The sequence below is a fragment of the Oncorhynchus tshawytscha genome, linkage group LG05, assembly GCF_018296145.1.
Source record: "Oncorhynchus tshawytscha isolate Ot180627B linkage group LG05, Otsh_v2.0, whole genome shotgun sequence".
NCBI classification, from domain to species: Eukaryota; Metazoa; Chordata; class Actinopteri; order Salmoniformes; family Salmonidae; genus Oncorhynchus; species Oncorhynchus tshawytscha.
Window position 1 is genome coordinate 19,066,447 of NC_056433.1, and position 26,321 is coordinate 19,092,767.

The window sequence follows — 26,321 nt, forward strand, 5'->3', positions numbered from 1 at the left end:
TACCTGTGGATGTATTTCAAGGCCTACCTTCAAACTCAGTATCTCTATGCTTGACATCATGGAAAAATCTAAAGAAATCAGCCAAGACCGCAGGAAAAAAAGTGTAGACCTCGTCAAGTCTGGTTCATCCTTGGGAGCAATTTCCAAACGCCTGAAGGTGCCACGTTCATCTGTACAAACAATAGTACGCAAGTATAAACACCATGGGACCACGCAGCCGCCATATCGCTCAGGAAGGAGACGCATTCTGTCTCCTAGAGATGAACATACTTTGGTGCAAAAAGTGCAAATCAATCCCAGAACAGCAGCAAAGGACCTTGTGAAGATGCTGGAGGACACAGGTACAAAAGTATCTCTATCAACAGTAAAACAAGTCCTATAACCGACAACCTGAAAGGCAGCACAGCAAGGAAGAAGCAACTGCTCCAAAACTGCCTTAAAAACTTCTTAAGGCTAGGGTGCGATATTTTCACGTCAGGATGAAAAGCGTGCCCAAAGTAAACTGCCTGCTACTCATTTGCAGAAGCTAGGATAGGCATATTATTAGTAGATTTGGATAGAAAACACTCTGAAGTTTCTAAAACTGTTTGAATGATGTCTGAGTATAACAGAACTTATTTGGCAGGCGAAACCCCAGGGTTACTCTTTTCAATGGGTTTTCTATGGGGATCTGGATTTCTAAGGCACTTGCTTGCAGTTCCTATCGCTTCCACTGGATGTCAACAGTCTTTAGAAATTGGTTGATGTTTTTCCTTTGAGAAATGAAAAAGGCAGTTCAGAATGAGGGTCGAGTGAAGTGTACGGTTTGTTAGAGGTGCGTGATCTGAAAGCACGCTCCACTTTGTTTTCGTGCAGTATTGAACGCAGTTTATCCCGTCTTAAATTTGATCGATTATTTACGTTAAAAAATACCTAAAGTTGTATTAGGAAAGTTGTTTGAAATGTTTGGACAAAGATTACAGGTAACTTATTAGATATTTTGTAGTCATGTTGCGCGAGTTGGAACCGGTGTTTTTCTGGATCAAACGCATCAAATAAATGGACATTTTGGATATATAACAATGGAATTAATCAAAGAAAAAGGACCATGTGTGATGTTTATGGGACATTGGAGTGCCAACAGAAGAAGCTGGTCAAAGGTAAGGCATGAATTATATCGTTATTTCTGAGTTTCGTATCACGCCTGGCGGGTTGAATTATGATTGTCTGTGTTTGTTTGATTGATGGGGTGCTATCCTCAGATAATAGCATAGTTTGCTTTCGCCGTCAAGCCTTTTTGAAATCTGACACATTGGCTGGATTAACAACAAGAGTAGCTTTCATTTGGTGTATTGCATGTGTGATTTCATGAAAGTTTAATATTTATAGTAATTTAATTTGGAGCTGTGCCATTTCACCGGATGTTGTCAAATCGATCCCGCTAAAATGGATTTGATCCCTAAGAAGTTAAAAAAGCCAGACTACGGTTTGCAACTGCACATGGGGACAAAGACTGTACTTTTTGGAGAAATGTCCTCTGGTCTGATGAAACAAAAATAGAACTGTTTGGCCATAATGACCATCATTATGTTTGGTGGAAAAAGGGGAGGCTTGCAAGCCGAAGAACACATGAAGCATCATGTTGTGGGGGTGCTTTGCTGCAGGAGGGACTGGTGCACTTCACAAAATAGATGGCATCATGAGACAGGAAAATTATGTGGATATATTGAAGCAACATCTCAAGAAATCAGTCAGGAAGTTAAAGCTTGGTCGCAAATGGGTCTTCCAAATGGACAATGACCCCATGCATACTTCCAAAGCCCTGACCTCAACCTATAGAACATTTGTGGGCAGAACTGAAAAAGTGTGTGCGAGCCAGGAGGCCTACAAACCTGACTCAGTTACACCAGCTCTGTCAGGAGGAATGTGCCAAAAATCACCCAAATTATTGTGGGAAGTTTGTGGAAGGCTACCCGAAACGTTTGACCCAAGTTAAACCATTTAAAAATGCAATGCTACCAAATACTAATTGAGTGTATATAAACTAGAGGTCGGCCGATTAATCGGAATGGCCGATTTCAAGTTTTCATAACAATCATAACAAATCAGTATTTTTGGGCGCCGATTTCCGATTATTAAAAAAAAAAAGTTTAATACCTTTTTATTTAGCTTGGCAAGTCAGTTAAGAACACATTCTTATTTTCAATGACTGCCTAGGAACTGTGGGTAAACTGCCTTGTTCAGGGGCAGAACGACAGATTTTCACCTTGTCAGCTCAGGGGATCCAATCTTGCAACCGCACAGTTAACTAGTCCAACACTCTAACCATTGCACTCCACGAGTAGCCTGCCTGTTACGCAAATGCAGTAGAAGCCAAGGTAAATTGCTAGCTAGCATTAAACTAATCTTATAAAAAACAAGCAATCATAATCAGTAGTTATAACTACTGATCCAGTTTAGCAGGCAATATTAACCAGGTGAAATTGTGTCATTTCTCTTGCGATCATTGGACGCAGAGTCAGGGTATATGCAACAGTTTGGGCTGCCTGGCTCACTGCGAACTAATTTGCCAGAATTGTACGTAATTAATGACATAACATTGAAGGTTGTGCAATGTAACAAGAATATTTAGACTTTGGGATGCCACCCGTTAGATAAAATACCAAACGGTTCGGTATTTCACTAGTTAGCTTGGTGTGTGCTAATACTGTTTCAAACGTCACTCGCTTTTAGATTTGGAGTAGTTATTCCCCTTGCGCTGCAAGGGCCGCGGCTTTTGTGGAGCGATGGGTAACGATGCTTTGAGTGTGGCTGTTGTCTATGTGTTCCTGGTTCGAGCCCAGGTAGGTGCAAAGGGGGGGACGGAAGCTATACTGTTACACTGGCAATACTATAGTGCCTATAAGAACATCCAATAGTCAAAGGTATATGAAATACAAATGGTATAGAGAGAAATAATCCTATAAATACTATATTAACTACAACCTAAAACCTCTTACCTTGGAATATTGAAGTCTCATGTTAAAAGGAACCACCAACTTTCATATGTTCTCATGTTCTGAGCTAGGAACTTGAATGTTAGCTTTTTTACATGGCACATATTTTTACATGGCACATATTACCTTCTTCTCCAACACTTTTTTTTGCATTATTTAAACCAAATTGAACATGTTTCATTATTTATTTGAGGCTAAATTGTTTAATTTGTTTTATATTAAGTTAAAATAAGTGTTAATTCAGTATTGTTGTAATTGTCATTATTACAAATGTTTTTAAAAATATTTTTTTTTAAATCGTGTTTTTTCCCCTTTTTTTTTTTTTTTTTTAATCGGCCGATTAATCGGTATCCGCTTTTTTGATCCTCCAATAATCGGTATCAACGCTGAAAAATCATAATCGGCCGACCTCTAATGTAAACTTCTGACCCACTGGGAATGTGATGAAAGTAATAAAAGCTGAAATAAATCATGCTCTACTATTATTCTGACATTTCACATTCTTAAAATAAAAGTGGTGATCCTAACTGACCTAAGACTGGGAATTTTAACTAGGATTAAATGTCAGGAATTGTGAAAAACTGAGTTTAAATGTATTTGGCTCAGCTGTATGTAAACTTCCGACTTCAACTTTATATAGTGCATTCGGAAAGTATTCAGACCCCTTGACTTTCTCCAAATTTTGTTACGTTACCGCCTTATTCTAAAATGTGTAATTAAAACATATTTTAGCTAGGGGGCACTATTTTTATGTTTGGAAAAATAACGTTCCCAAAGTAAACAGCCTATTTCTCAGGCCCATATGCTAGAATTGACAGATTAGGATAGAAAACACTCTAAAGTTTCCAAAAATATTGTCTGTGAGTATAACAGAACTGATATTGCAGGCGAAAACCTGAGGAAAATCAAACCAGGAAGTGGCCTCTATTTTGAAAGCTCCATGTTCCATAACCTGCCTTCACTCCATTAAAGGGATATCAACCAGATTCCTTTTCCTATCGCTTCCTCAAGGTGTCAGTCTGTAGACATAGTTTCAGGCTTTTATTTTGAAAAATGAGCGAGAAAGATAACATCGCGTCTGGTGTTTGCATGAGTTTTGCTTGCGCAACAGAGCTTGGGCAGCCATAGTCTCTCCCTCTCCTACTGAAAAAGAGACAGTGCCGGTTGATATATTATCAATTATATATTTTAAAAACAACCTGAGGATTGATTATAAAAAAACGTTTGACATGTTTATGTGGACATTACGGATACTATTTAGAATTTGTCTGCGTTGACGTGACCGCTCGAGCCTGTGGATTTCTGAACATGACGCGCCAAACAAACTGAGGTATTTTGGATATAAAAACAATCTTTATGGAACAAAAGGAACATTTGTGTAACTGGGAGTCTCATGAGTGAAAACCTCCGAAGATCATCAATGGTAAGCGATTAACTTTATTGCTTTTCTGATTTTCGTGACCAAGCTACTTTGATGCTAGGTGTTCATAATGTTTTGTCTAGTGATCGATAAACTTACACAAACGCTTGGATTGCTTTTGCTGTAAAGCATATTTTCAAAATCTGACACAACAGGTGGATTAACAAAGAGCTAAGCTGTGTTTTGCTATATTGCACTTGTGATTTCATGAATATAAATATTTTTAGTAATATTATTTGAATGTGGCGCTCTGCAATTCAGCGGTTGTTGATGACAATTATCCCGCTAACGGGATGGATAGCGTCAAGAAGTTAATGAAATTTCAATATTTCTCAGTGTTGAAGAATTTGTTTCTTATTAGGATATATAAATAAGTGTGCCAGATGCCGCCCCTCATCTCGGATTCTCCGCTGGGTACACGATATCAAGTGCACGCACCTATAGGCAAAAAAAAAAAAAAAATTTTTTAACCTTTATTTAACTAGGAAAGTCAGTTAAGAACATTTTTTTTTATTTACAATGACAGCCAACCGTCATTGTGTGGTCTCAATGAAATGATCCATAGCCTACGAATTGCATGCTCAGAGAAGCACAGAACAAAGTTACATTTCTAAAGAAGCTGCTGGGATTGTGTAAATAAAACCAGGCTGCATTACACACAGCAATTAATACTCCAGCATGGACTATGCTGTTCAGTTTGAGAAGGAGAATGCAAAGATGAGAAGGAGAACCGGAGGTCAACTTCGATAGCTTGCTAGTACTATAATTAATTTTTGTTGAAAACAATATGCATCTTGCCCATGATGTATTTATTGACCAATAAGCCAGATTTGATTGACTTCCATTGTGGTGCTGAAACTTGAAGCAGCAGCTGGGCACAATCAATCAGAAATTGATAGTTCATGGTGCTGAAAGCAGGTAAATTTGAGTATGCATAATTTGTTTCAAATGTCTTCACTTTTAAATTAGACTTTACTAACAACAAGAGGGCTTTGTGTTGGAGTCTATTTCCATCCATTTTCATTTCAGGAGGTCCAATTTTCTCCATGTAACCCTTATTATAAATAACATTCATTCATTCATTTACTGCAGTAAATCTATTACTGGGCTCTCACCATCAAGTTACATGCACAATTATGAGTTTTGATCATCCATTGATATCAGTGAGACACATTAGTGTCTAACAACAATATAGGCCTATGACTTTGATTTAATAGTCTATTTTAGGTGAAACATACATTTTTGATCATCCTTTAATCATATTGTTACTTTGTCTCTAAAATCAACTTCTTTGAATTTTTTTTCTTTGAATTTTATCCCCAATTTCATGGTATCTAATTGTTAGTAGTTACTATCTTGTCTCATTGCTACAACTCCCGTACGGGCTCGGAGAGACGAAGGTCGAAACACAACCCAACTAAGCCGCACTGCTTCTTAACACAGCGCGCATCCAACCCGTATGCGGGCTGCACCAATGTGTTGGAGGAAACACCGTGCACCTGGCAAGGATATCACTACCGGTCAAACCCTCCCCAACCCGGACGAGGCTAGGCCAATTGTGAGTCACCCCATGGACCTCCCGGTCGCGGCTGGCTGCGACAGAGCTTGGGCTCGAACCCAGTGTCTCTGGTGGGACAGCTAGCACTGCGATGCAGTGCCTTAGACCACTGCGCCACCCGGGAGGCCTCTTCTTTCCATTTCTATAGTCATGTTACGAAGATTGACATTAAACTGTCTTTTACAAGTTCTAAATATTTTGGCATGAACTGTAGGCTCTCTGATACAACTTCCTGCCCATATGAACAAATGTATTTTAGGTCATAACTAAAAACAGCCACAATTAATTTAATGAAAAGCAGCAAACATACACAACATTGTTTCACATTCTTTAACAGACACAAACATGCAATAAACTACAGCTTGCTTCACAGCCATTTCCCGCCCAAAACACAGGGGAACTCGATTTATTGTGGCTTACAGTGGGCGGAGGGCTCTGCAGTCTGTATACAGTGTACCGCCACTGTCGCATCTTGCATGACCAAAAGACACTTAAACACATAACTATAGAAGACTTCCTGACAGAACAGAGGCAGGTAGCATTTGTGCAAGACAATAATCTCCCCCCTTTGAGCCCCCTCTACACCTGCTTTACTTCACCCTCACTGCAAGAAGCTCAGAGCTTGAGGCTGTAGCTGGAAGAAAGGCCTTTGCTCTCTGCCAATGGGCTACATCTATGTTTGGGAGGGAAAGGACATAAATGAATGTTGAATAACACCATTAGTCCAACTGTTGAGACAAACTAAATCTAATAGGAAATGTGCTGTTACTGTCCAACTGGTGACTGGAGAGCCAACACCTTTAGAATCTGACTGGATAAGAAGGGGTCAAGGGTGCGTGCGGGTGTATCATGCTTTACAGATAGGCTTAAGATGGGTGTTGACAGTCTAAATTTAAAATGTCAACTTTGCTTGAGTGACAGCTAATTTTAGGTCCCAGTTCATCTCAACACCATTGGGACAGGGCTGATCTGTAGCTGTGCTATTCTATAAAAAGAAAAGAAAATGGGTTCATGATCCATCTAGCCAGCCAATATTCCAAATTAATTAAACAGATCCAGAAACCCCCCTAGAAGTTGATTATAGGATCTCTGTAGAAACCCCTTGTGTTTCCCATTATTTCTGCAGCCATACCAAGCCCATGATGTCATGCATAGTAGAGAAATTATCATGTGGCAGGGTCTACAGACAATCACGGATTACAAAGGGAAAAGCAGCCACGTCGCGGACACCGACGTCTTGCTCCCGGGCAAGCTAAACACCTTTTTCGCCCGCTTCGAAGATAACACAGTGTCACCGACGTGGCCTGCTCCCAAGGACTGTGGGCTCTCGTGTTCCATGGCCGATGTGAGTAAGACATTTAAACGTGTTAACCCTCGCAAGGCTGCCGGCCCAAATGGCATCCCTAGCCGAGTCCTCAGAGCATGCTTCTATCAGCTTCTATCTCAAGGCCAGACGACCGTTAAACATCCATCACTAGTCGGCTACCACCCGGTTACTCAACCCTGCACCATAGAGGCTGCTGCCCTATTTACATAGACATGGAATCACTTGTCACTTTAATAATGTTTACATACTGCTTTACTAATTTCATATGTATATACTGTATTCTATTCTACTGTATTTTAGTCAATGCCACTCCGACATTGGTCGTCGTAATATTGATATATCTCTTAACTCCATTCTTTTACTTTAGATTTTTAATTTTTGTGAATTGTTAGATATAACTGCACTGTTGGAGCTAGGAACACAAGCATTTTACTACACCCGCAATAACATCTAGTAGTGTAACAGTGACATGAGTATACGTCAGTATACTGTAGGTAAAATATACATGATATGGGTTGACAAAGGATCCATGCACTCCCCTCTGTCTGGGACCTTTAGCTACTGGCAGTGTGCCTAGCTGGATAATGTTCCTCAGGATATCCCTAGAGGAGACCTCTGACAACTGGAGAGGGACTACGACTGGGGAAAGTGGAAGGCAGGGCAACAGCTGGACTTGAAGCATGCTGATGCAATCCTGGCTACTCATTTCAGACTGAGGAAGAAGAAATTGTACTGAAGAAAATCAAGGAATGAGTGATCACTTGGCCAATGTGTGATCACTTTGAGTGATAATTACATTGTAATTACAATGTGACAAAGCTGTGATTAGTAGCTATCAGTTAACAAGATCTGATACATCTATCAATGTAGTGATTCACCTAGATCTGGATCATCTAGATCTGCAAATCTTCCTAAGAATCACAGCAATGTCAATTTTAGGAAATGGGCGATTCCTGATTGTTTGGTAATCAAATCTACGATGATTAACACTGCCAAGCACAGTGTATCTTCCCAGCTTTGATCCTATATTTGATGCAGGACCTTCCGTTTGAAAAGGTTATAGGCTACACAAATGAGTCTCCTTAACGCGTAACCTAATGAAAGAGTGGGAAATAGCCTACTCAAACTTCTCACCCATTACCGTGGCCAAATGTAAATCACACATCAACAGAAACCAATTCTCAAACCCAAATAACATCAGCAACAGGTAGCTAAAGACAGTTGAACAACATGGGATCATTATCCATGTGGTTGAGGTGAACCTTTAGCCATGGAGAGGAAAAACACACACTGGGCATGCTCACTCACTGTCTGCACATTTTCCAGAAATGTTTGAACCTTTTAATGGCCCTGAAACTGACAGGGCTGTGGTCATCTGTTTCAAGGCTACCCCGCAAAATGTTATGCCTGTGTTGTACAAAGGAGGTTCTTCTTATCTAATACTGTGAGGATGAAATGGCAGTGCAATGTATATCCATTAACTATGAACAGCCAAATGTATTGAGATAATCTTTCATGGGCTTCTTTTCAAGAGCAGCTACCAAAGAATACACAATGCACATGGAGACTGGCCAGAGAATCAGTGGGAGTGGAAATAAACCCCTTCCCCAATAGTAGGCTACATACAGTGCATTTGGAAACTATTCAGACCCCTTGACCTTTTTCCATATTTTGTTATGTTACAGCCTTATTCTAAAATGGATTAAATATTGTTTCTCATCAATCTACACACAATACTCTTTAATGACAAAGCAAAAACACAAAAATAAAAAATAAACATACCTTATTTACATAAGTATTCAGACCCATTGCTATGAGACTCGAAATTGAGCTTGAGTGCATCCTATTTCCATTGATCATCCTTGAGAGGTTTTTACAACTTGATTGGAGTCCACCTGTGGTAAATTCAATTGATGCGACTTGATTTGGAAAGGCACATACCGGTCTATACAAAAGGTCCCACAGTTGACAGTGCATGTTAGAGCAAAAACCAACCATGAGGTCGAAGGAATTGTCGGTAGAGACAGGATTGTGTCGAAGCACAGATCTGGGGAAGGGTACCAAAAAATTTCTGCAGCATTGAAGGTCCCCAAGAACACAGTGGCCTCCATCATTCTTAAATGGAAGAAATTTGTAACCTAGACTTTTCCTAGAGCTGGCCTTTTCCTATAGCGGGAGAAGGGCCTTGGTCAGGGAGGTGACCAAGTACCCAATGGTCACTCTGACAGAGCTTCAGAGTTCCTCTGTGGAGATGGGAGAACCTTCCAGAAGTACAACCATCTCTGCAGTACTCCACCAATCAGGCCTTTATGGTAAAGTGGCTAGACGGAAGCCACTCCTCAGTAAAAGGCACATGACAGCCCACTTGGAGTTTGCCAAAAGGCACCTAAAGGACTCTCAGACCATTAGAAACAAGATTCTCTGGTCTGATGAAACCAAGATTGAACTCTTTCTGGGAGACTAGTCAGGATCGAGGGAAAGATGAACGGAGCAAAGCACAGGGAGATCCTTGATAAAAACCTGCACCAGAGTGCTCAGAACCTCAGGCAAAGGATCACCTTCCAACAGGACAACGACCCTAAGCACACAGCCAAGACAACGCAGGAGTGGCTTCGGGACATGTCTATGAATGTCCTTGAGTGGCCCAGCCAGAACCTGGACTTGAACCCAATTGAACATCTCTGGAGCAACCTGAAAATATCAGTACAGCGACGCTCTCCATCCAACCTGATGGAGCTTGAGAGGATCTGCAGAGAAGAATGGGAGAAACTCCCCAAATACAGGTGTGCCAAGCTTGTAGTGTTATACCGAAAACTTGAGGCTGTAATAGCTGCCAAATGTTCTTCAACAAAGTACTGAGTAAAGGGTCTGAATACTTATGTAAATATGATCGTTTTTTTATTTTTTAATAAATGTCTAAAAACCTGTTTTTGCCTTTTCATTATGGGGGTATTGTGTGTAGATTGATGAGAGAAAAAAAAAATGTAGAATAAGGCTAACGTAACAAAATGTGGAAAAAGTCAAGGGGTCTGAATAATTTCCAAATGCACTGTAATAGTAGTAGCCATAATTCATAAACGGCACCATTCTGTGGGGAACCATTTCAATTCAGTGAATTAGACCCTCTAGGGTTCTGATCCAATTACCCTATCAAAAAGGTTCCATCTATGAAGCAAGAGAGAACCCTTTTTGTGTAAACGTCATCTGCACAACAGAACCTTGATAAGCAGGGTTGGATCAAAAGCCTGCACCACCAGTAGCTCTCCAGATGGAGGGTTGACCACATGCGTTTTATACAGTAGCCTAACAGTGCAGTTATTCTACTTTGTGTGGGGTTGAGTGCCTTGATCAAGGGCACAACTGCAAGAGATAGTAGGCCTACATGGGATCAGAGACCAGCAGCCTTCTAGTGTCAACACCACATAAATGCTGACTTTTTCCATGTAGGCTACATAGAGACACACCAATAGAGACCCACATCTGATAAGATGTGTATGAACCCTTAACAGTGAATAATCAGAGGTCTCTATGGCATAGCGTAATTTGTAAATTTATGTGAACCAACTTGAAAAAAGACATTTCCTCCACCTCAAGCACTGTCTAGCCATGTGGCACGCTCGAATCGCTGACTGACAGCAGATAACGTTAGCAATCTAGACCGTGCTAGCTGGAAAGGTGATTAGATCGGAAACTTAGTTTGATGGTAAATTAATGACATTCTCTAAACTTTGTTGCATTAGTGTGATTTGTATGCCGTTCACTAGTCCCAGTCAACGATAGCATACATGGAAGAACGAGAATGAATGTCACAAGTTGATATGCTGCCAGAAAGTAATACAAATATTTTATGAGGCATGCTGATGCAAGCTAACTCGCTAATACAGTATTTAGCTAGGTTACTTTTCTCACCTGTTTTGAACCTGAGGTCCGCATCATCTGCTGAGCCGAATTCTTTCAGAAGGGCCACGAACAGGATACCAAAGGCGTTCTGGATTCCGAACACCGCTCCATTGCACCACATGGCAGCCAGCATAACCACCCACCCCCATCCTCCTTCTGGGTGCTCGAACTCAGGCTCCTCCGCAGTGACGGGGACCTGCTCTTGGATGGTTCCGTTGCTTCCCCCGTTCTCATTATTCTCCTCAACTTCATCCGGGCGCGTTTCAAATGACTTCATTGGTGTCTCTTCCGCAGGTTCCGCAGCAACCGTTTCTTTAGTTGTCTCATACTCATTGTCTGTCATGTTGGTACCTTCTGTCATTTCTTCGCACGACAATGTAGATTTTTAACACTGTCAAATATGATGACAGCAATAATATGACTATGCCGCTAACTAGTCTAAATGATGTACTCTCAAGCTGCTGTCAAACTTAACTGAAGAGATTCAGATGATGGTATGCCGCAAAATGTCTATCTACAAATATGAAGACTTTGCATTTTCTTTCATCGAATTGTTATCGAAAAGTTGCATCAATTCAGAAGAAGTAGCCGTAATGATCTGTTCTATCAACAGCCCGCACTGTCTTTAGTGCGTGTCAAACACCAGTGTAGAAATATTGTATAAATAGATACCCCAGAGGGGCGGGACGTGCGTACATTACGCCGGGTTTTTTGTCGCTGATTGGATTTACCGTACTTTTCAAGTATGACGTAAGAACATTGAATAATTACTGTAGTGTTTGAAAAAGTGAAGAACATTTTTTTTCAAGATAGATAAGATCCAGAACACATTTATTGTTCTCTCTTATCCAGAGGTTCCTCTTGCAAGGAAAGAGTAAACATAGGAGTCTATAATTTGTGCTGTAATGAGTAAGGGATAATCAACTAGGGACTATGCGTTCTATGGAAAATAATGAACAACATGGAAGGTGTCAACGTTTTCTAAATTATCTGCGTGATAAGCCTGTACATTGTTAAAAACAAAATCTATAACTTTTAAATATGACTTCATTTAAATAAGACTTCATTTGACCATTTTTTCTATTGATTTCAGTATAACACCAGAGCCCAGAGTTTTCAAATTAATAATGTCAAACAGCTACCTCTTGTGTACAAAGTAGACTATCCACAGAAACATCCAGCGATTTGATAACAATACTTCTGATTTCATATCTGCCAGCAAAAATTCATACCTGAAGGCTAACTGATATATACCAATGTATCTAACGTGGTGAGCCCAGATTACAATTGTGATGTGTTCATATGAAGGTAAATCTATATACCTAAGGGTTTTGTGGCAGCAGAGTGAAAAGTAGAATACTTACAGTCCCTTCTCCACAGTTACATGATTTAATTGTCCCACCCTTATAAAGTTTTCCCTCTACTCTCACTAAACTCTCTACCACCTAGATAAGAGGAATACCTATGTGAGAATGCTGTTCATTGACTATAGCTCAGCATTCAACACCATAGTCCCTTCCAAGCTCGTCACCGAGCTTTGGACCCTAGGACTCGTTCTGCAACTGTTTCCTGGACCTGCTGATGGTCAGACCCCAGGTAGTGAGGGTAGGCAACATCACCTCGGCCACGCTGACCCTCTATACGGGGCATGCTTTGTACTTTCCTGTATTCCCCGTTCACCCACGACTCATGTTTGCTGATGATACGATAGTGGTAGGCCTGATCACCAGGGATGATAAAACAGCCTATAGGAAGGCTGTCTTAAACCTTATGTTTATTCATTCGCATAACAGGCAGGCTCCTCGTGGAGTGCAATGAGGCAGGTGGTTAGAGCGTTGGATTAGTTAATTGTAAAGTTGCAAGATTGAATCGCGGAGTTGACAAGGTAAAAATCTGTCGCAGTGGTTAAGGGCGCTGTACTGCAGCGCCAGCTGTGCCACCAGAGACTATGGGTTCGCGCCCAGGCTCTGTCGTAACCGGCCGCAACCAGGAGGTCCGTGGGGCGACGCACAATTGGCCTAGCGTCGCCCGGATTAGGAAGGGTTTGGCCAGTAGGGTTATCCTTGTCTCATCGCGACTCATGTGGCAGGCCGGGCGCAGTGCGCGCTAACCGCGCTAACCGCGTATAGAGGGTCAGGTTGCCAGGTGCAGGGTGCTTCCTCCGACACATTGGTGCGGCTGGCTTCCGGGTTGGATGCGCGCTGTGTTAAGCAGTGCGGCTTCTTGGGTTGTGTATCGGAGGATGCATGACTTTCAACCTTCGTCTCTCCCGAGCCCCTACGGGAGTTGTAGCGACGAGACAAGATAGTAGCTACTAATCAATTGGATACCACGAAATTGGGGAGAAAAACAGGGTAAAATAATTACATTTAAAAAAGTTCTACAGCTGCACCATTGAGAGCATCTTGACTGGCTGCATCAATGCTTGGTATGGCAACAGCACCGCCATTGATCGCATGGCGCTACATGACTGAGGCCGGGCTTCCTGCCATCCAGGACCCCGGTATCAGGTGGTGTGTAAGGAAGGTAAAGACTCCAGCCACACAAGCCATAGACTCTTCTCTCTGCTTCCGCATGGCAAGCGGTACCAGAGAATCAAGTCTGACACCAACAGGCTCCTGAACAGAATATATGCTCAAGCCATAAGACTGCTAAATAGCTAACAAAATGGCTAGACAATCTGCATCGACTCTTCTATTTTTGCACTGACTATGCACATGCTACACACATGCAGACACGTTCATACTGACTAAACACACACAATCATATCCCGATGCCCAGTCACCTTACCCCTATACATATCTACCCCTACAGTATCTCTGCACATTGTAAATATGGTATTAGAACTGATCCTGTATATAGCTTACTTGTGTTATTATTTCTTGTGTTATTCTTCTACTTTTATAGTACTATCAATATTTATTACTGCATTGTTGGGAAAGAGCTTGCAAGAAAGGCATTTCACTGTGCATGTGACAAATCAATTGTAAAACCTCTGAAGAGATCACGAGACAGATGTACAAAATAAATGTAATCATTGAGACAATGCTTCCGCAGTGCACAAGGTAGAGATTAAAATACAGAAAATATTAGAGTTTTATTTTAGAACAATGACATCTTATTAAACTATGCATTTTTTTTCTTTTCTTATGCACATACATCTGACAGGCTTGCCTTTCACACAAAGCATTTCCAGATTAAGCAAAATGAGCAACAGAATGAAGATGATTTTCATGTCATTAACAAGAGACATTGACAAACATACCTGCAGAAGGTAAACATGTATGGGGGGTAATTCTTTCATAATTAATGATAATTCTGAAGACATCGGTCAACATCCACAGTTAGCGTGACGTGAAATGTCCTTTAAAGCCTGGGAAGACTTCACTCCACTTCTACTTTGGCGGTTTTCGAGGACGTCTCTCCCTCCGCAGCGGCTGCCGGGCCCCTCCTCTTCCTCAGACCCTTCATCTTACGTGTCTGGAGCTTGGCCAGATCCTGCTTCTGCATGTGCAACCTGCCAAACTTGGTACCAAAGGTATCATGGGATATGTTCTTCTTCTTCTTGGGCTGTAAAGAATAGAATTGACAAAGAACATGAGGACTGACTGCCTTGATGTTTAATTTTACTACATAGATACTTTAAATGATGTGGCCAATGGCACACAATACAATTGTGCAATTAAGATACTTTCAAAAATAATAAACCTTATGTGACATTCAACATGACTCTTGAAAGAGATTGAAAAAGATGACTGCAACTAGTTGTTTCATACCTTCAGAGCCTTGGGCTGTCTGTGAGCTGTCTTGTAGAGGTCGTCTGATGCCAGGTGTGTTCTCCGCAAGACAAAGTCAAAAGACGGCCCAATCTCCTCCAGCTCAATCCTTGGTGTACGACATCCAGACTTCTTCAACAGAGATCTGGAGAACCCCAAAGAGTTTTGACTAGTGATCATTTCAGGGGTGAAAGATGCAGATCATATGTAAATTCATGAATAATAGGTGACATTGGTAGATGGTCTAGCTGCTAGCAGGCAGACATACCTGTAGCTGCGCATGTAGATTTTCCCCTCCAGAGCAGTGAAGTGCAGGACATGCTCCAGACCAGCTAGACGCACTGAAGGCACAACGGGACCCCTGAAGAAGTCTGTACAACAAGACAATAACAAAAAAAAAAAGGTCAATAGCACCGCCGACATGAAATGCAATATTATTACAACCTACAGAAATACTACGGATTGTGAAGGTATGTTTCCCCCCAAAACATTCTATGCTGAACAAAAATATAAACGCAACATGTTATGTTGACATGTTAACAGCCAGGTCGCAGTTGTAAATGAGAACTTGTTCTCAACTAGCTTACCTGGTTAAATAAATAAGTGTTGGTCCCATGTTTCATGAGCTGAAATAAAAAGATAGCAGAAATTTTCCATACACACAAAACTTATTTCTCTCTAATTTGGTGCACTTTTTTTTTTACATTCCTGTTAGTGAACATTTCTCCTTTGCTGAGATATTCCATCCATCTGACAGGTGTGACATGGTGGTCATCCTGTCTGGGTTGGCACCCCCCCTTGGGTTGTGCCATGGCGGAGATCTTTGTGGGCTATACTCAGCCTCGTCTCGGGATGGTAAGTTGGTGGTTGAAGATATCCCTCTAGTGGTGTGGGGGCTGTGCTTTGGCAAAGTGGGTGGGGTTATATCCTTCCTGTTTGGCCCTGTCTGGGGGTATCCTCGGATGGGGCCACAGTGTCTCCTGACCCCTCCTGTCTCAGCCTCCAGTATTTATGCTGCAGTAGTTAATGTGTCGGGGTGATAGGGTCAGTTTGTTATATCTGGAGTACCTCTCCTGTCCTATTCGGTGTCCTGTGTGAATCTAAGTGTGCGTTCTCTAATTCTCTCTTTCTCTCTCGGAGGACCTGAGCCCTAGGACCATGCCCCAGGACTACCTGACATGATGACTCCTTGCTGTCCCCAGTCCACCTGACCGTGCTGCTGCTCCAGTTTCAACTGTTCTGCCTTATTATTATACGACCATGCTGGTCATTTATGAACATTTGAACATCTTGGCCATGTTCTGTTATAATCTCCACCCGGCACAGCCAGAAGAGGACTGGCCACCCCACATAGCCTGGTTCCTCTCTAGGTTTCTTCCTAGGTTTTGGCCTTTCTAGGGAGTTTTTCCTAGCCACCGTGCTTCTACACCTGCATTGCTTGCTGTTTGGGGTTTTAGGCTGGGTTTCTGTACAGCACTTTGAGATATCAGCTGATGTACGAAGGGCTATATAAATAAATTTGATTTGATTTGACATATCAAAAATGGCACTAAAATGTGCAGTTTTGTCACACAACACAATGCCACAGATATACATTTTAGGGAGCGTGCAATTGGCATGCTGACTGCAGGAATGTCCAACAGAGCTGTTGCCAGAGAATTTAATGTTAATTTCTCTACCATAAAACTGCCTATATATTTTTTTTATAGAATTTGGAGGGGATAATGAATTTATTTCAATTGACTGATTTCCTTCTATGAACTGTAACTCAGTCAAATATGAGAAATTGTTGCATGTTCCGTTTATATTTTTGTTCAGTATAGTTAGAGGAATTGTTTTCTAACTGAAGGGGTAGGACTAAAATTAACCTCACGACATCCGATTAACACAAAATTCAAATGTTTAGCTTTGACTAAACTGTACCTGTAAGAAGGCTCTTTAGGCGTTTGTGGTCATCATCATGGTCAAAAGCCTCCCCTGCAAACACCAGCATCGGTTTGGTCCCCTCAGGACATTTGCTGTTCTGCAATGCATTGGAAACAGAACATAAAATTACAGCAGGACGATTATGATATAACAGGTAACACCAACTTCACTTGTTTGCAGTCCAGAGTGTATTGGCATGTTTTTATCAGTAAAACAAAAATGAAAAAAATTCAAAGAACAGGGAAACAGTGTGGCTAAAATGGTGTTAAGATCTCTCTTTTGACAAACATATCAAGATTGTTCCACGGACAGCTTTTTTCCATCTACGTAACATTGCAACAATCTGAAACTTTGTCAAAAAATTAATCCATGCTTTTGTTACTTCTAGGTTAGACTACTGCAATGCTCTACTTTCCGGCTACCCGGATAAAGCAATAAATAAACTTCAGTTAGTGCTAAACACGGCTGCTAGAATCTTCACTTGAACCCCAAAATTTGATCATATTACTCCAGTGCTAGCCTCTCTACACTGGCTTCCTGTTAAGGCAAGGGCTGATTTCAAGGTTTTACTGCTAACCTACAAATAATTACATGGACGTGCATCTATTTTTCCGATTTGGTCCTGCCGTACATACCTACACGTACGCTACGGTCACAAGACGCAGGCTTCGTTATTGTCCCTAGAATTTCTAAGCAAACAGCTGGAGGCAGGGCTTTCTCCTATAGAGCTCCATTTTTATGGAATGGTCTGCCTATCCATGTGAGAGACGCAGGCTCGGTCTCAACTTTTAAGTCTTTACTGAAGACTCATCTATTCAGTAGGTCCTATGATTGAGTGTAGTCTGGCCCAGGAGTGTGAAAGTGAACAGAAAGGCACTGGAGCAACGAACCGCCCTTGCTGTCTCTGCCTGTCCAGTTCCCCTCTCTCCACTGGGATTCTCTGCCTCAAACCCTATTACAGGGACTGAGTCACTTGCTTACTGGTGCTCTTCCATGCCATCCCGAGGGATGCATCACTTGAGTAGGTTGAGTCACTGGCGTGATCTTTCTGTCCGGCTTGGCGCCCCCCCCTTGGGTTGTGCCGTGGGGGAGATCTTCGTGGGCTAAACTCAGCCTTGTCTCAGGACGGTAAGCTGGTGGTTGAAGATATCCCTCTAGTGGTGTGCTTTGGCAAAGTGGGTGGGGTTATATCCTGCCCGTTTGGCCCTGTCCGGGGGTATCGTTGGACGGGGCCACAGTGTCTCCCGACCCCTCCTGTCTCAGCCTCTAGTATTTATGCTACAATAGTGTGTGTCGGGGGGCTAGGGTCAGTCTGTTATATCTGGAGTATTTATCCTGTCTTATCCGGTGTCCTGTGTGAATTTAAGTATGCTCTCTCTTTCTTTCTCTCTGAGGACCTGAGCTTTAGGACCATGCCTCAGGACCACCTGGTCTTATGACTCCTTGCTGTCCCCAGTCCACCTGGTCGTGCTGCTGCTCCAGCTCCAACTGTTCTGCCTGCGGCTATGGAACCCTGACCTGTTCACCGGACGTGCTACCTGTCCCAGACCTGCTGTTTTCAATTCTCTAGAAACAGCAGGAGCGGTAGAGATACTCTTAATGATCGGCTATGAGGAAACCAACTGACATTTACTCCTGAGGTGCTCCCTCTACAACCACTAATTATTATTATTTGACCCTGTTGGTCATCTATGAACATCTTGGCCATCACAGCCAGTAGAGGACAGGCCACCCCTCATAGCCTGGTCCCTCTCTAGGTCTCTTCCTAGGTTCTGGCCTTTCTAGGGAGTTTTTTCTAGCCACCGTGCTGCTACACCTGCATTGCTTGCTGTTTGGGGTTTTAGGCTGGGTTTCTGTACAGCACTTTGTGACATCAGCTGATGTAAGAAGGGCTTTATAAATACATTTGATTGATTGATTGATTAAGAGGAAATAGTTCATTTGTAGTTGTTCATTCAGACCACTGAAAGACCAAGGAGGTGTATTCGTTTGGCTTTTTGTAGCAGTGTGAGCGTGATGACACTTAAAGAACTAAGATTTGTAGAGATTAAGAATGTACAGAACATCAGGTGGTGCTGAAGGCACTGCTTAAATTATTATTTTTTATCTTATTGACAAATCCAGAACTCACATAAGTGGTATCATGCAGCAATGTGAAACAACGCAACTACAAATGACTATAGGAACTGCAGAAACATCACCTTGATCGCACTCAAGGAGTTATACTTCTCAATGCCCAGCTCAATCATATCCAGCACGTGGAAATCAAACAGACGACCTGTAATCAGCAAAAAGGAAAGGAGAAAAACAAGGTCAAACCCTTATCTGCTGTGAAAATTACTAGACATCTCTTGTCTAGTCTCCCACTGATAGAATACAAAAATGCTTACCAAATATCAGATTGTTTGGCCTTTTCTTGTTGTGCGAGCCAAACAAAAACAGCGAGCTATCCGTTTTCTTCGAGAAGAATTCCTGTAGACAGAAAATATTAGTGATCGGAAATGGCAGTGCAATGAATATATTGTATTTTAATGTGATGCTAACTAGTACACTACTGCAGTGTTTTTTATCCTGGTCCTGCGGACCCAAAGAGGAGCAAATGTTTGTGTTTTCCCTAGCACTACATGCCCGATTCCACAATAATTCCAGTGTTGTGCTAGGGCTACAACAACAATGCCCCTTGAACCAGGACTACTACATTGAAACACTCACTATACTGTATATTTAGGAACTAGAGGAATCAAAAACAATTAGAATTCTCAGGTTAAACAAAACAGTTTTTAGAGGGTAATGAAGACATGTAATATCTCTGGTTAACTGACCAATGATGAAGAATCTTCAAATGGCCTGGTTATATTTTTCCTGGAAGGAAAGACAACATTTAGTTTACATGCAGGATAAAAAACACACATTTCTCAAGTACCAACAATAGATGGACTATTTATGTTTTGTTATTATTTCAGTATAGTCAGTCCTTTATGCCAAAGTTGCTATAAATATCCAATGTTTACAGGGGGAAAATAAAACATGAAGACTAAATACAATAATTTCAGAACTACCACAATACTGGATAGGTTAAAATAATAACAGTTCTCCTACTTGAGAAAAGGCCCAGTGCAGTCAAAAACATGATTTTTCCTGAGGTTGACCGATTAACCGGAATGGCCGATTAAATTAGGGACGATTTCAAGTTTTAACAATCGGAAATCTGTATTTTTGGACACCGATTTGGCCAAGTTTTTTTTTTACACCTTTATTTAATCTTTATTTAACTAGGCAAGTCAGTTAAGAACGCATTCTTATTTTCAATGACGGCCTAGGAACGGTGGGTTAACTGCCTTGTTCAGGGACGTTTTTACCCCATTTTCGTGGTATCCAATTGTTAGTAGCTACTATCTTGTCTCATCGCTACATCTCCCGTACGGGCTCGGGAGAGACGAAGGTTGAAAGTCATGCGTCCTCCGATACACAACCCAACCAAGCCGCACTGCTTCTTAACACAGCGCCATCCAACCCGGAAGCCAGCCGCACCAATGTGTCGGAGGAAACCGTGCACCTGGCAACCTTGGTTAGCGTGCACTGCGTCCGGCCCGCCACAGGAGTCGCTGGTGCGCGATGAGACAAGGATATCCCTACCGGCCAAACCCTCCCTAATCCGGACAACGCTAGGCCAATTGTACGTTGCCCCACAGACCTCCTGGTCGCGGCCGGTTACGACAGAACCCAGAGTCTCTCGTGGCACAGCTGGCGCTGCAGTACAGCGCCCTTAACCACTGCGCCACCCGGGAGGCAGATTTTTACCTTCTCAGCTCGGCGATTCAATCTTGCAACCTTACAATTAACTAGTCCAACGCTCTAACCACCTGCCTCATTGCACTCTGTTATGCGAATACAGTAAGCCAAGGTACGCTGCTAGCTAGCATTAAACTTATCTTTTTAAAAACAATCAATCATAATCACTAGTTAACTACACATGGTTGATGATATTACTAGTTTATCTAGCGTGTCCTGCATTGCATATAATCAAAGCGGTGCGTATTCGCGAAAAAGGACTGTCTTGCTCCAACGTGTACCTAACCATAAACATCAATGCCTTTCTTAAAATCAATACACAGAAGTATATATTTTTTAACCTGCATATTTAGCTAAAATAAATCCAGGTTAGCAGGCAATATTAACCAGGTGAAATTGTGTCACTTCTCTTGTGTTCATTGCACGCAGAGTCAGGGTATATGCAACAGTTTGGGCCGCCTAATTTGCCAGAATTTTACGTAATTATGACATATAACATTGAAGGTTATGCAATGTAACAGGAATATTTAGACTTATGGATGCCACCTGTTAGATAAAATACGGAAAGGTTCCGTATTTCACTTAAAGAATAAACGTCTTGTTTTCGAGATGATAGTTTCCGGATTCGACCATATTAATGACCTAAGGCTCATTTCTGTGTGTTATTATGTTATAATTAAGTCTATGGTTTGATAGAGCAGTCTGAGCGATGGTAGGCACCAGCAGGCTCCTAAGCATTCATTCAAACAGCACTTTCGTGCGTTTTGCCTGCAGCTCTTCGCTGTGCTTCAAGCATTGAGCTGTTTATGACTTCAAGCCCATCAACTCCCAAGATGAGGCTGGTGTAACCGATGTGAAATGGCTAGCTAGTTAGCGGGGTGCGCACTAATAGCGTTTCAAACGTCACTTGATCTGAGACTTGAGAGTAGTTATTCCCCTTGCACTGCAAGGGCCGCGGCTTTTGTGGAGCGATGGGTAACGCTGCTTCGAGGGTGGCTGTTGTTGATGTGTTCCTGGTTCGAGCCCAGGTAGGGGCGAGGAAAGGGACGGAAGCTATACTGTTACACTGGCAATACTAAAGTGCCTATAATAACATCCAATAGTCAAAGGTATATGAAATACAAATGGTATAGAGAGAAATAGTCCTATAATTCCTATAATAACTACAACCTAAAACTTCTTACCTGGGACTATTGAAGACTCATGTTAAAAGGAACTGAAACGTTAGCTTTCTTACATGGCACATATCGCACTTTTACTTTCTTCTCCAACACTTTGTTTTTGCATTATTTAAACCAAATTGAACATGTTTAATTATTTATTTGAGGCTAAATTGATTTTATTGATGTATTATATTAAGTTAAAATAAGTGTTCATTCAGTATTGTTGTAATTGTCATTATTACAAATAAATAAATAAAAAATTTAAATCAGCCGATTCATCGGTATCTGCTTTTTTTGGCCCTCCAATAAATCAGTATCGGCATCAAAAAAAAATCAGAATCGGTCGACCTCTAATACATATACAGTCAAAAGTTTGGACACACCTACACATTCAAGGGTTTGTCTATATTTGTACAATTTTCTACATTGTAGAATAATAGAAAACATCAACACTATGAAATAACACATGGAATCATGTAGTAACCAAAAAGGTGGTAAACATGTCAAATTATATTTTAGATTCTTCAAAGTAGCCACTGACTTGATGACAGCTTTGCACTGGCTTGGCATTCTTCATTCTCTCAACCAGCTTCATGGGGAATGCTTTTTCCAACAGTCTGAAGGAGTTCCCACATATGCTGAGCACTTGTTGGCTGCTTTTCCTTCACTCAGTGGCCCAACTCATCCCAAACCATTTCAATTGGGTTGAGGTCAGGTGATTGTGGAGGCCAGGTCATCTGATGCAGTGCTCAAGATCGGTGGAAAAACTTAACTGTCCTGCACAGAGCCCCGACCTCAACCCTATCGGGATGAACTGGATCGCCAACTGCGAGCCAGGCCTAGTTGCCCAACATCAGTTCCCGAACTTACTAATGCTCGTGGCTGAATGGAAGCATGTCCCCGCAGCAATGTTCCAACATCTAGTGGAAAGCCTTTCCAGAAGATTGGAGGCTGTTATAGCAGAAAAGGGGGGACCAACTCCATATTAAATTCCCATGATTTTGGAATGAGATGTTCGACGAGCAGGTGTCCACATACCTTTGGTCATGTAGTGTACCACAGTTGCCAAAGAAAACAATATGAAAGCACACATTTACCAGTAGAATCTTATTTTTCATTGATATCATTTTAATAAGAAAATTCTGGTTGCTAGAGACCCAACCCAGTTGTTCGTTCTTTATGTTCTGTTGCCATGCTCAGTTCAGTGGCAACATTCTTATTCCTTGCTTGCTGCTAGCAAACTTGCTACGGCTATGCAATCACTACCACTGTAGCCAGAATAACAGCATTTTCATTGCATAACCCCATCACGCAAAGGATATATCCTTATCAATAAATTTAACAAAACAATATTTATTAAGTCTTGGCTATAACATGTCCTGAGCGAAATAGCCAAGGGGTCTCAAACGGTTTAGACTATCTATTCTTACTGCCAGATCTGTTTTCCCTAGTCACTGCATGTGATTCTTCAACTATTTTGTTTAAAATGTATTTAGAGGCTATATTTAGAGGCCTGTGAGCTAGGATCTCTTTTTTAGGGGAGCCCTATAATAAAAACAATTATAAAACACAAAGAGTTGATAGCCTAAATTGCAATGCCTACAAATTGAAGGCCTATTTTTTTATTTGGATAGGCTTAAATTAAACATTGAATTATTAAAGTGATAGGCGAAAGAACTTGAGAATGTAGATCATTTTGAATACATATGGATTTCAATAAACAAATGGATAAGACTTCTATTCTCGTTGATTTAGTTCCTATTGCAACTCAGAAAAATGACAGAATGGATGACATACTGACTGACTGAATGATGAATTAAATGTTCAAATATGTTGGAATGACGAGTTGCACGCATCACGCATGCTCTGCACTTTATTTGGCTAGTAGGCAAATAGTAATTTTATCCTAATCTAGGCCTGACTCCATGCCTCCAGAAGGGCATCTTCTGAGGCTGAGGGGTGCTTTTCCAAAGGCGCATGCTGCTGTGGTGCTGCACAAGTTCTTCAATTGGGCAGCAGTGTCGCGATGGAGGGAAAAGCCTACACGGAGACTACCTAAGACAAGTGTTATTGTAAAGTGTGGGAATAAACTAATGCTACACTAAGCCTACCTCTCCCGTAGTTCATTTCAGTCTATATCTTCATGAAACGATTTATATAAATCATATCAAATTACTTTAAATTCATATTAAACCCTCCTACAGGATATGCTTTGGCAAGATTGAGTGATGAAATTAATATAAAAATATTCTATAAAAAAATATTGCGGAGTGGCAAAACCTCCTGTGGTCATACATAATTTATAGATTCACCAAGCATCTATTATTCTTGGAAGATACTACTGGTTATGATTTATTATTCCTGGTATATGCTACTGGTTATGATTACCGACAGAGCCCAGAGAATGGGATGGTGCAATTTTGAATTAGTCATATTTTGAGGATGTCCACATCACCCAGAGATAAGCTCAGCAAAAAAAGAAACGTCCCCTTTTCAGGACCCTGTCTTTCAAAGATAATTAGTGAAAATCCAAATAGCTTCACAGAACTTCATTGTAAAGGGTTTAAACACTGTTTCCCATGCTTGTTCAATGAACCATAAACAATTAATGAACATGCACCTGTGGAATTGTCGTTAAGACACTAACAGCTTACAGACGGTAGGCAATTAAGGTCCCAGTAATGAAAACTTAGGACACTAAAGAGGCCTTCTACTTCTTCTGAAAAACACCAAAAGAAAGATGCCCAGGGTCCCTGCTCATCTGCATGAACGTGTCTTAGGCATGCTGCAAGGAGGCATGCGGACTGCAGATGTGGCCAGGGTAATAAATGGCAATGTCCGTACTGTGAGACGCCAAAGACAGCGCTACAGGGAGACAGGAGGGACAGCTGATCGTCCTCGCAGAGGCAGACCACGTGTAACAACACCTGCACAGGAACGGTACATCAGAACATCACACCTGCGGGACAGGTACAGGATGGCAACAACAACTGCTCGAGTTACACCAGGAACGCACAATCCCTCCATCAGTGCTCAGACTGTCCGCAATAGGCTGAGAGAGGCTGGACTGAAAATGCAGTCCATGAGGAGGAGATGCACTGCAGTACTTAATGCAGCTGGTGGCCACACCAGATACTGACTGTTACTTTTGACCCTCCCCTTTGTTCAGGGACACATTATTCCATTTCTGTTAGTCACATCTGTGGAACTTGTTCCGTTTATGTCTGCTGTTTAATCTTATGTTCATACAAATTAAATGTAGTTTTTGTCCATGCTGTGGAGATCCAACACTGATGTTTCAATCCGCTAGGTGTAGGCATAATATAGATAGTGCCATCTAGACAAATCCACTACATTAGCTACCTAAAATGTGAAGTAAATTCAAATGACTAATAGAGACAACTTGAAAACGTGCAGGATACCTATTTATAATACCTATAATGTTAGACTGTAATCATAACATGGTGTTTGTTGACAGATTAAATGTTACGTTTACGTTCATGTTTCACGCATGGCTTTTCTTATGATCTTAGCAATTTGCGTATGGATCTTCTTATGATCCTAAAGACACGTACGTTCAACATATGGGCAGCTATCTGGCTCCATAACGTCACCAGGCGGTAAATTAGTTAAGACCAACAACAGAGCTCCAAACCTCTTCCATTAACAACTTATTTTCAGATTTCCCACTCACAGATAGTAAAGGACTCTTATGCTAGGACTAAGAAGCTATTTGTTTCTTTTTTTACCCTTTTCATTTCAAACAATCACAGTAAGGTAGTTATTTGTTACCTAGAACTGATTTGAGAGAGATAAAAACGGCTTCACTGGTACTTTAAAAATCAATCACTTACTTTTTGTACAATACAGCACTTGGTTTCTTCAGGGCATACTGGAGAAAAAAAATGTATTCAGAGTTATCTAGCTATCTGGCACTCAAAACTTGACCATCTTCAATATTCTGGTAGGGGAGGGTCGACCGTCAGAAAACGTACAATGTCCTTCAGTGCCTGAGTGACAGTCATACTGGTGTTGCCTCCTTTCATGATCATGGCATTCTTAACGTTCTCTGTAAGCTTGGGAGCTCTGTTGTCAAGAAAGCGCTTAGCCCTCTTCGTCTTAGGTTTTCTGAGGAAACAGTCATTCAACAGGAAGGCATTTCAGCTATAGACACCGTGACACTTGAGTAAAACAACAGATGCTTTGACATAGTATATTTCGTTTGATGGAAGATCTCAAACTAACACGGTTAAGACGACTACAGTAGCTACTAGCTAGGTAGTTAACTACATGGCTAGCAACTGACGTTAACTATACAATAATAAAATACCACAACGTACATTACTCCTTCCTTTTGTTTCATTTTGGTGACTTCAACTCGTGTGCAATTACAACTAGTGTGCTTGATCGCGTTTGCTTTAAAATACTCCACGTGAATTCACAACACCGGAAAATGTCGCAGTTACATGTACGTCACATCCGTT

At 41.4% G+C, this 26,321-nt stretch overlaps 2 protein-coding genes across 2 annotated transcripts in view; both read right to left on the reverse strand.

Annotated features, from left to right (window-relative positions):
* The window catches only part of LOC112249852 (monocarboxylate transporter 10), a 69,262-nt gene extending 57,431 nt beyond the window's left edge, over window positions 1-11,831 (reverse strand). Inside the window, exon 1 of the mRNA XM_024419570.2 lies at window positions 11,190-11,831. Within this exon, the coding sequence (XP_024275338.2) occupies window positions 11,190-11,541 (352 nt within the window). The 5' untranslated portion in view covers window positions 11,542-11,831. The remainder of the gene's footprint in view (window positions 1-11,189) is intronic.
* Window positions 11,832-14,252: 2,421 nt separating this feature from the next.
* Window positions 14,253-26,298, reverse strand: LOC112250085 (ribosome production factor 2 homolog). The gene is made up of 10 exons (XM_024419939.2): window positions 26,178-26,298; window positions 25,833-25,965; window positions 25,692-25,729; window positions 19,705-19,744; window positions 19,273-19,354; window positions 19,084-19,160; window positions 16,880-16,979; window positions 15,225-15,327; window positions 14,957-15,101; window positions 14,253-14,750 (listed from the first exon to the last, which is right to left on the reverse strand). Exons 1-10 carry the CDS (start codon window positions 26,198-26,200, stop codon window positions 14,565-14,567), a joined length of 927 nt encoding a protein of 308 aa, XP_024275707.2. The 5' UTR covers window positions 26,201-26,298; the 3' UTR covers window positions 14,253-14,564.
* Between the last annotated feature and the right edge of the window lie 23 nt (window positions 26,299-26,321).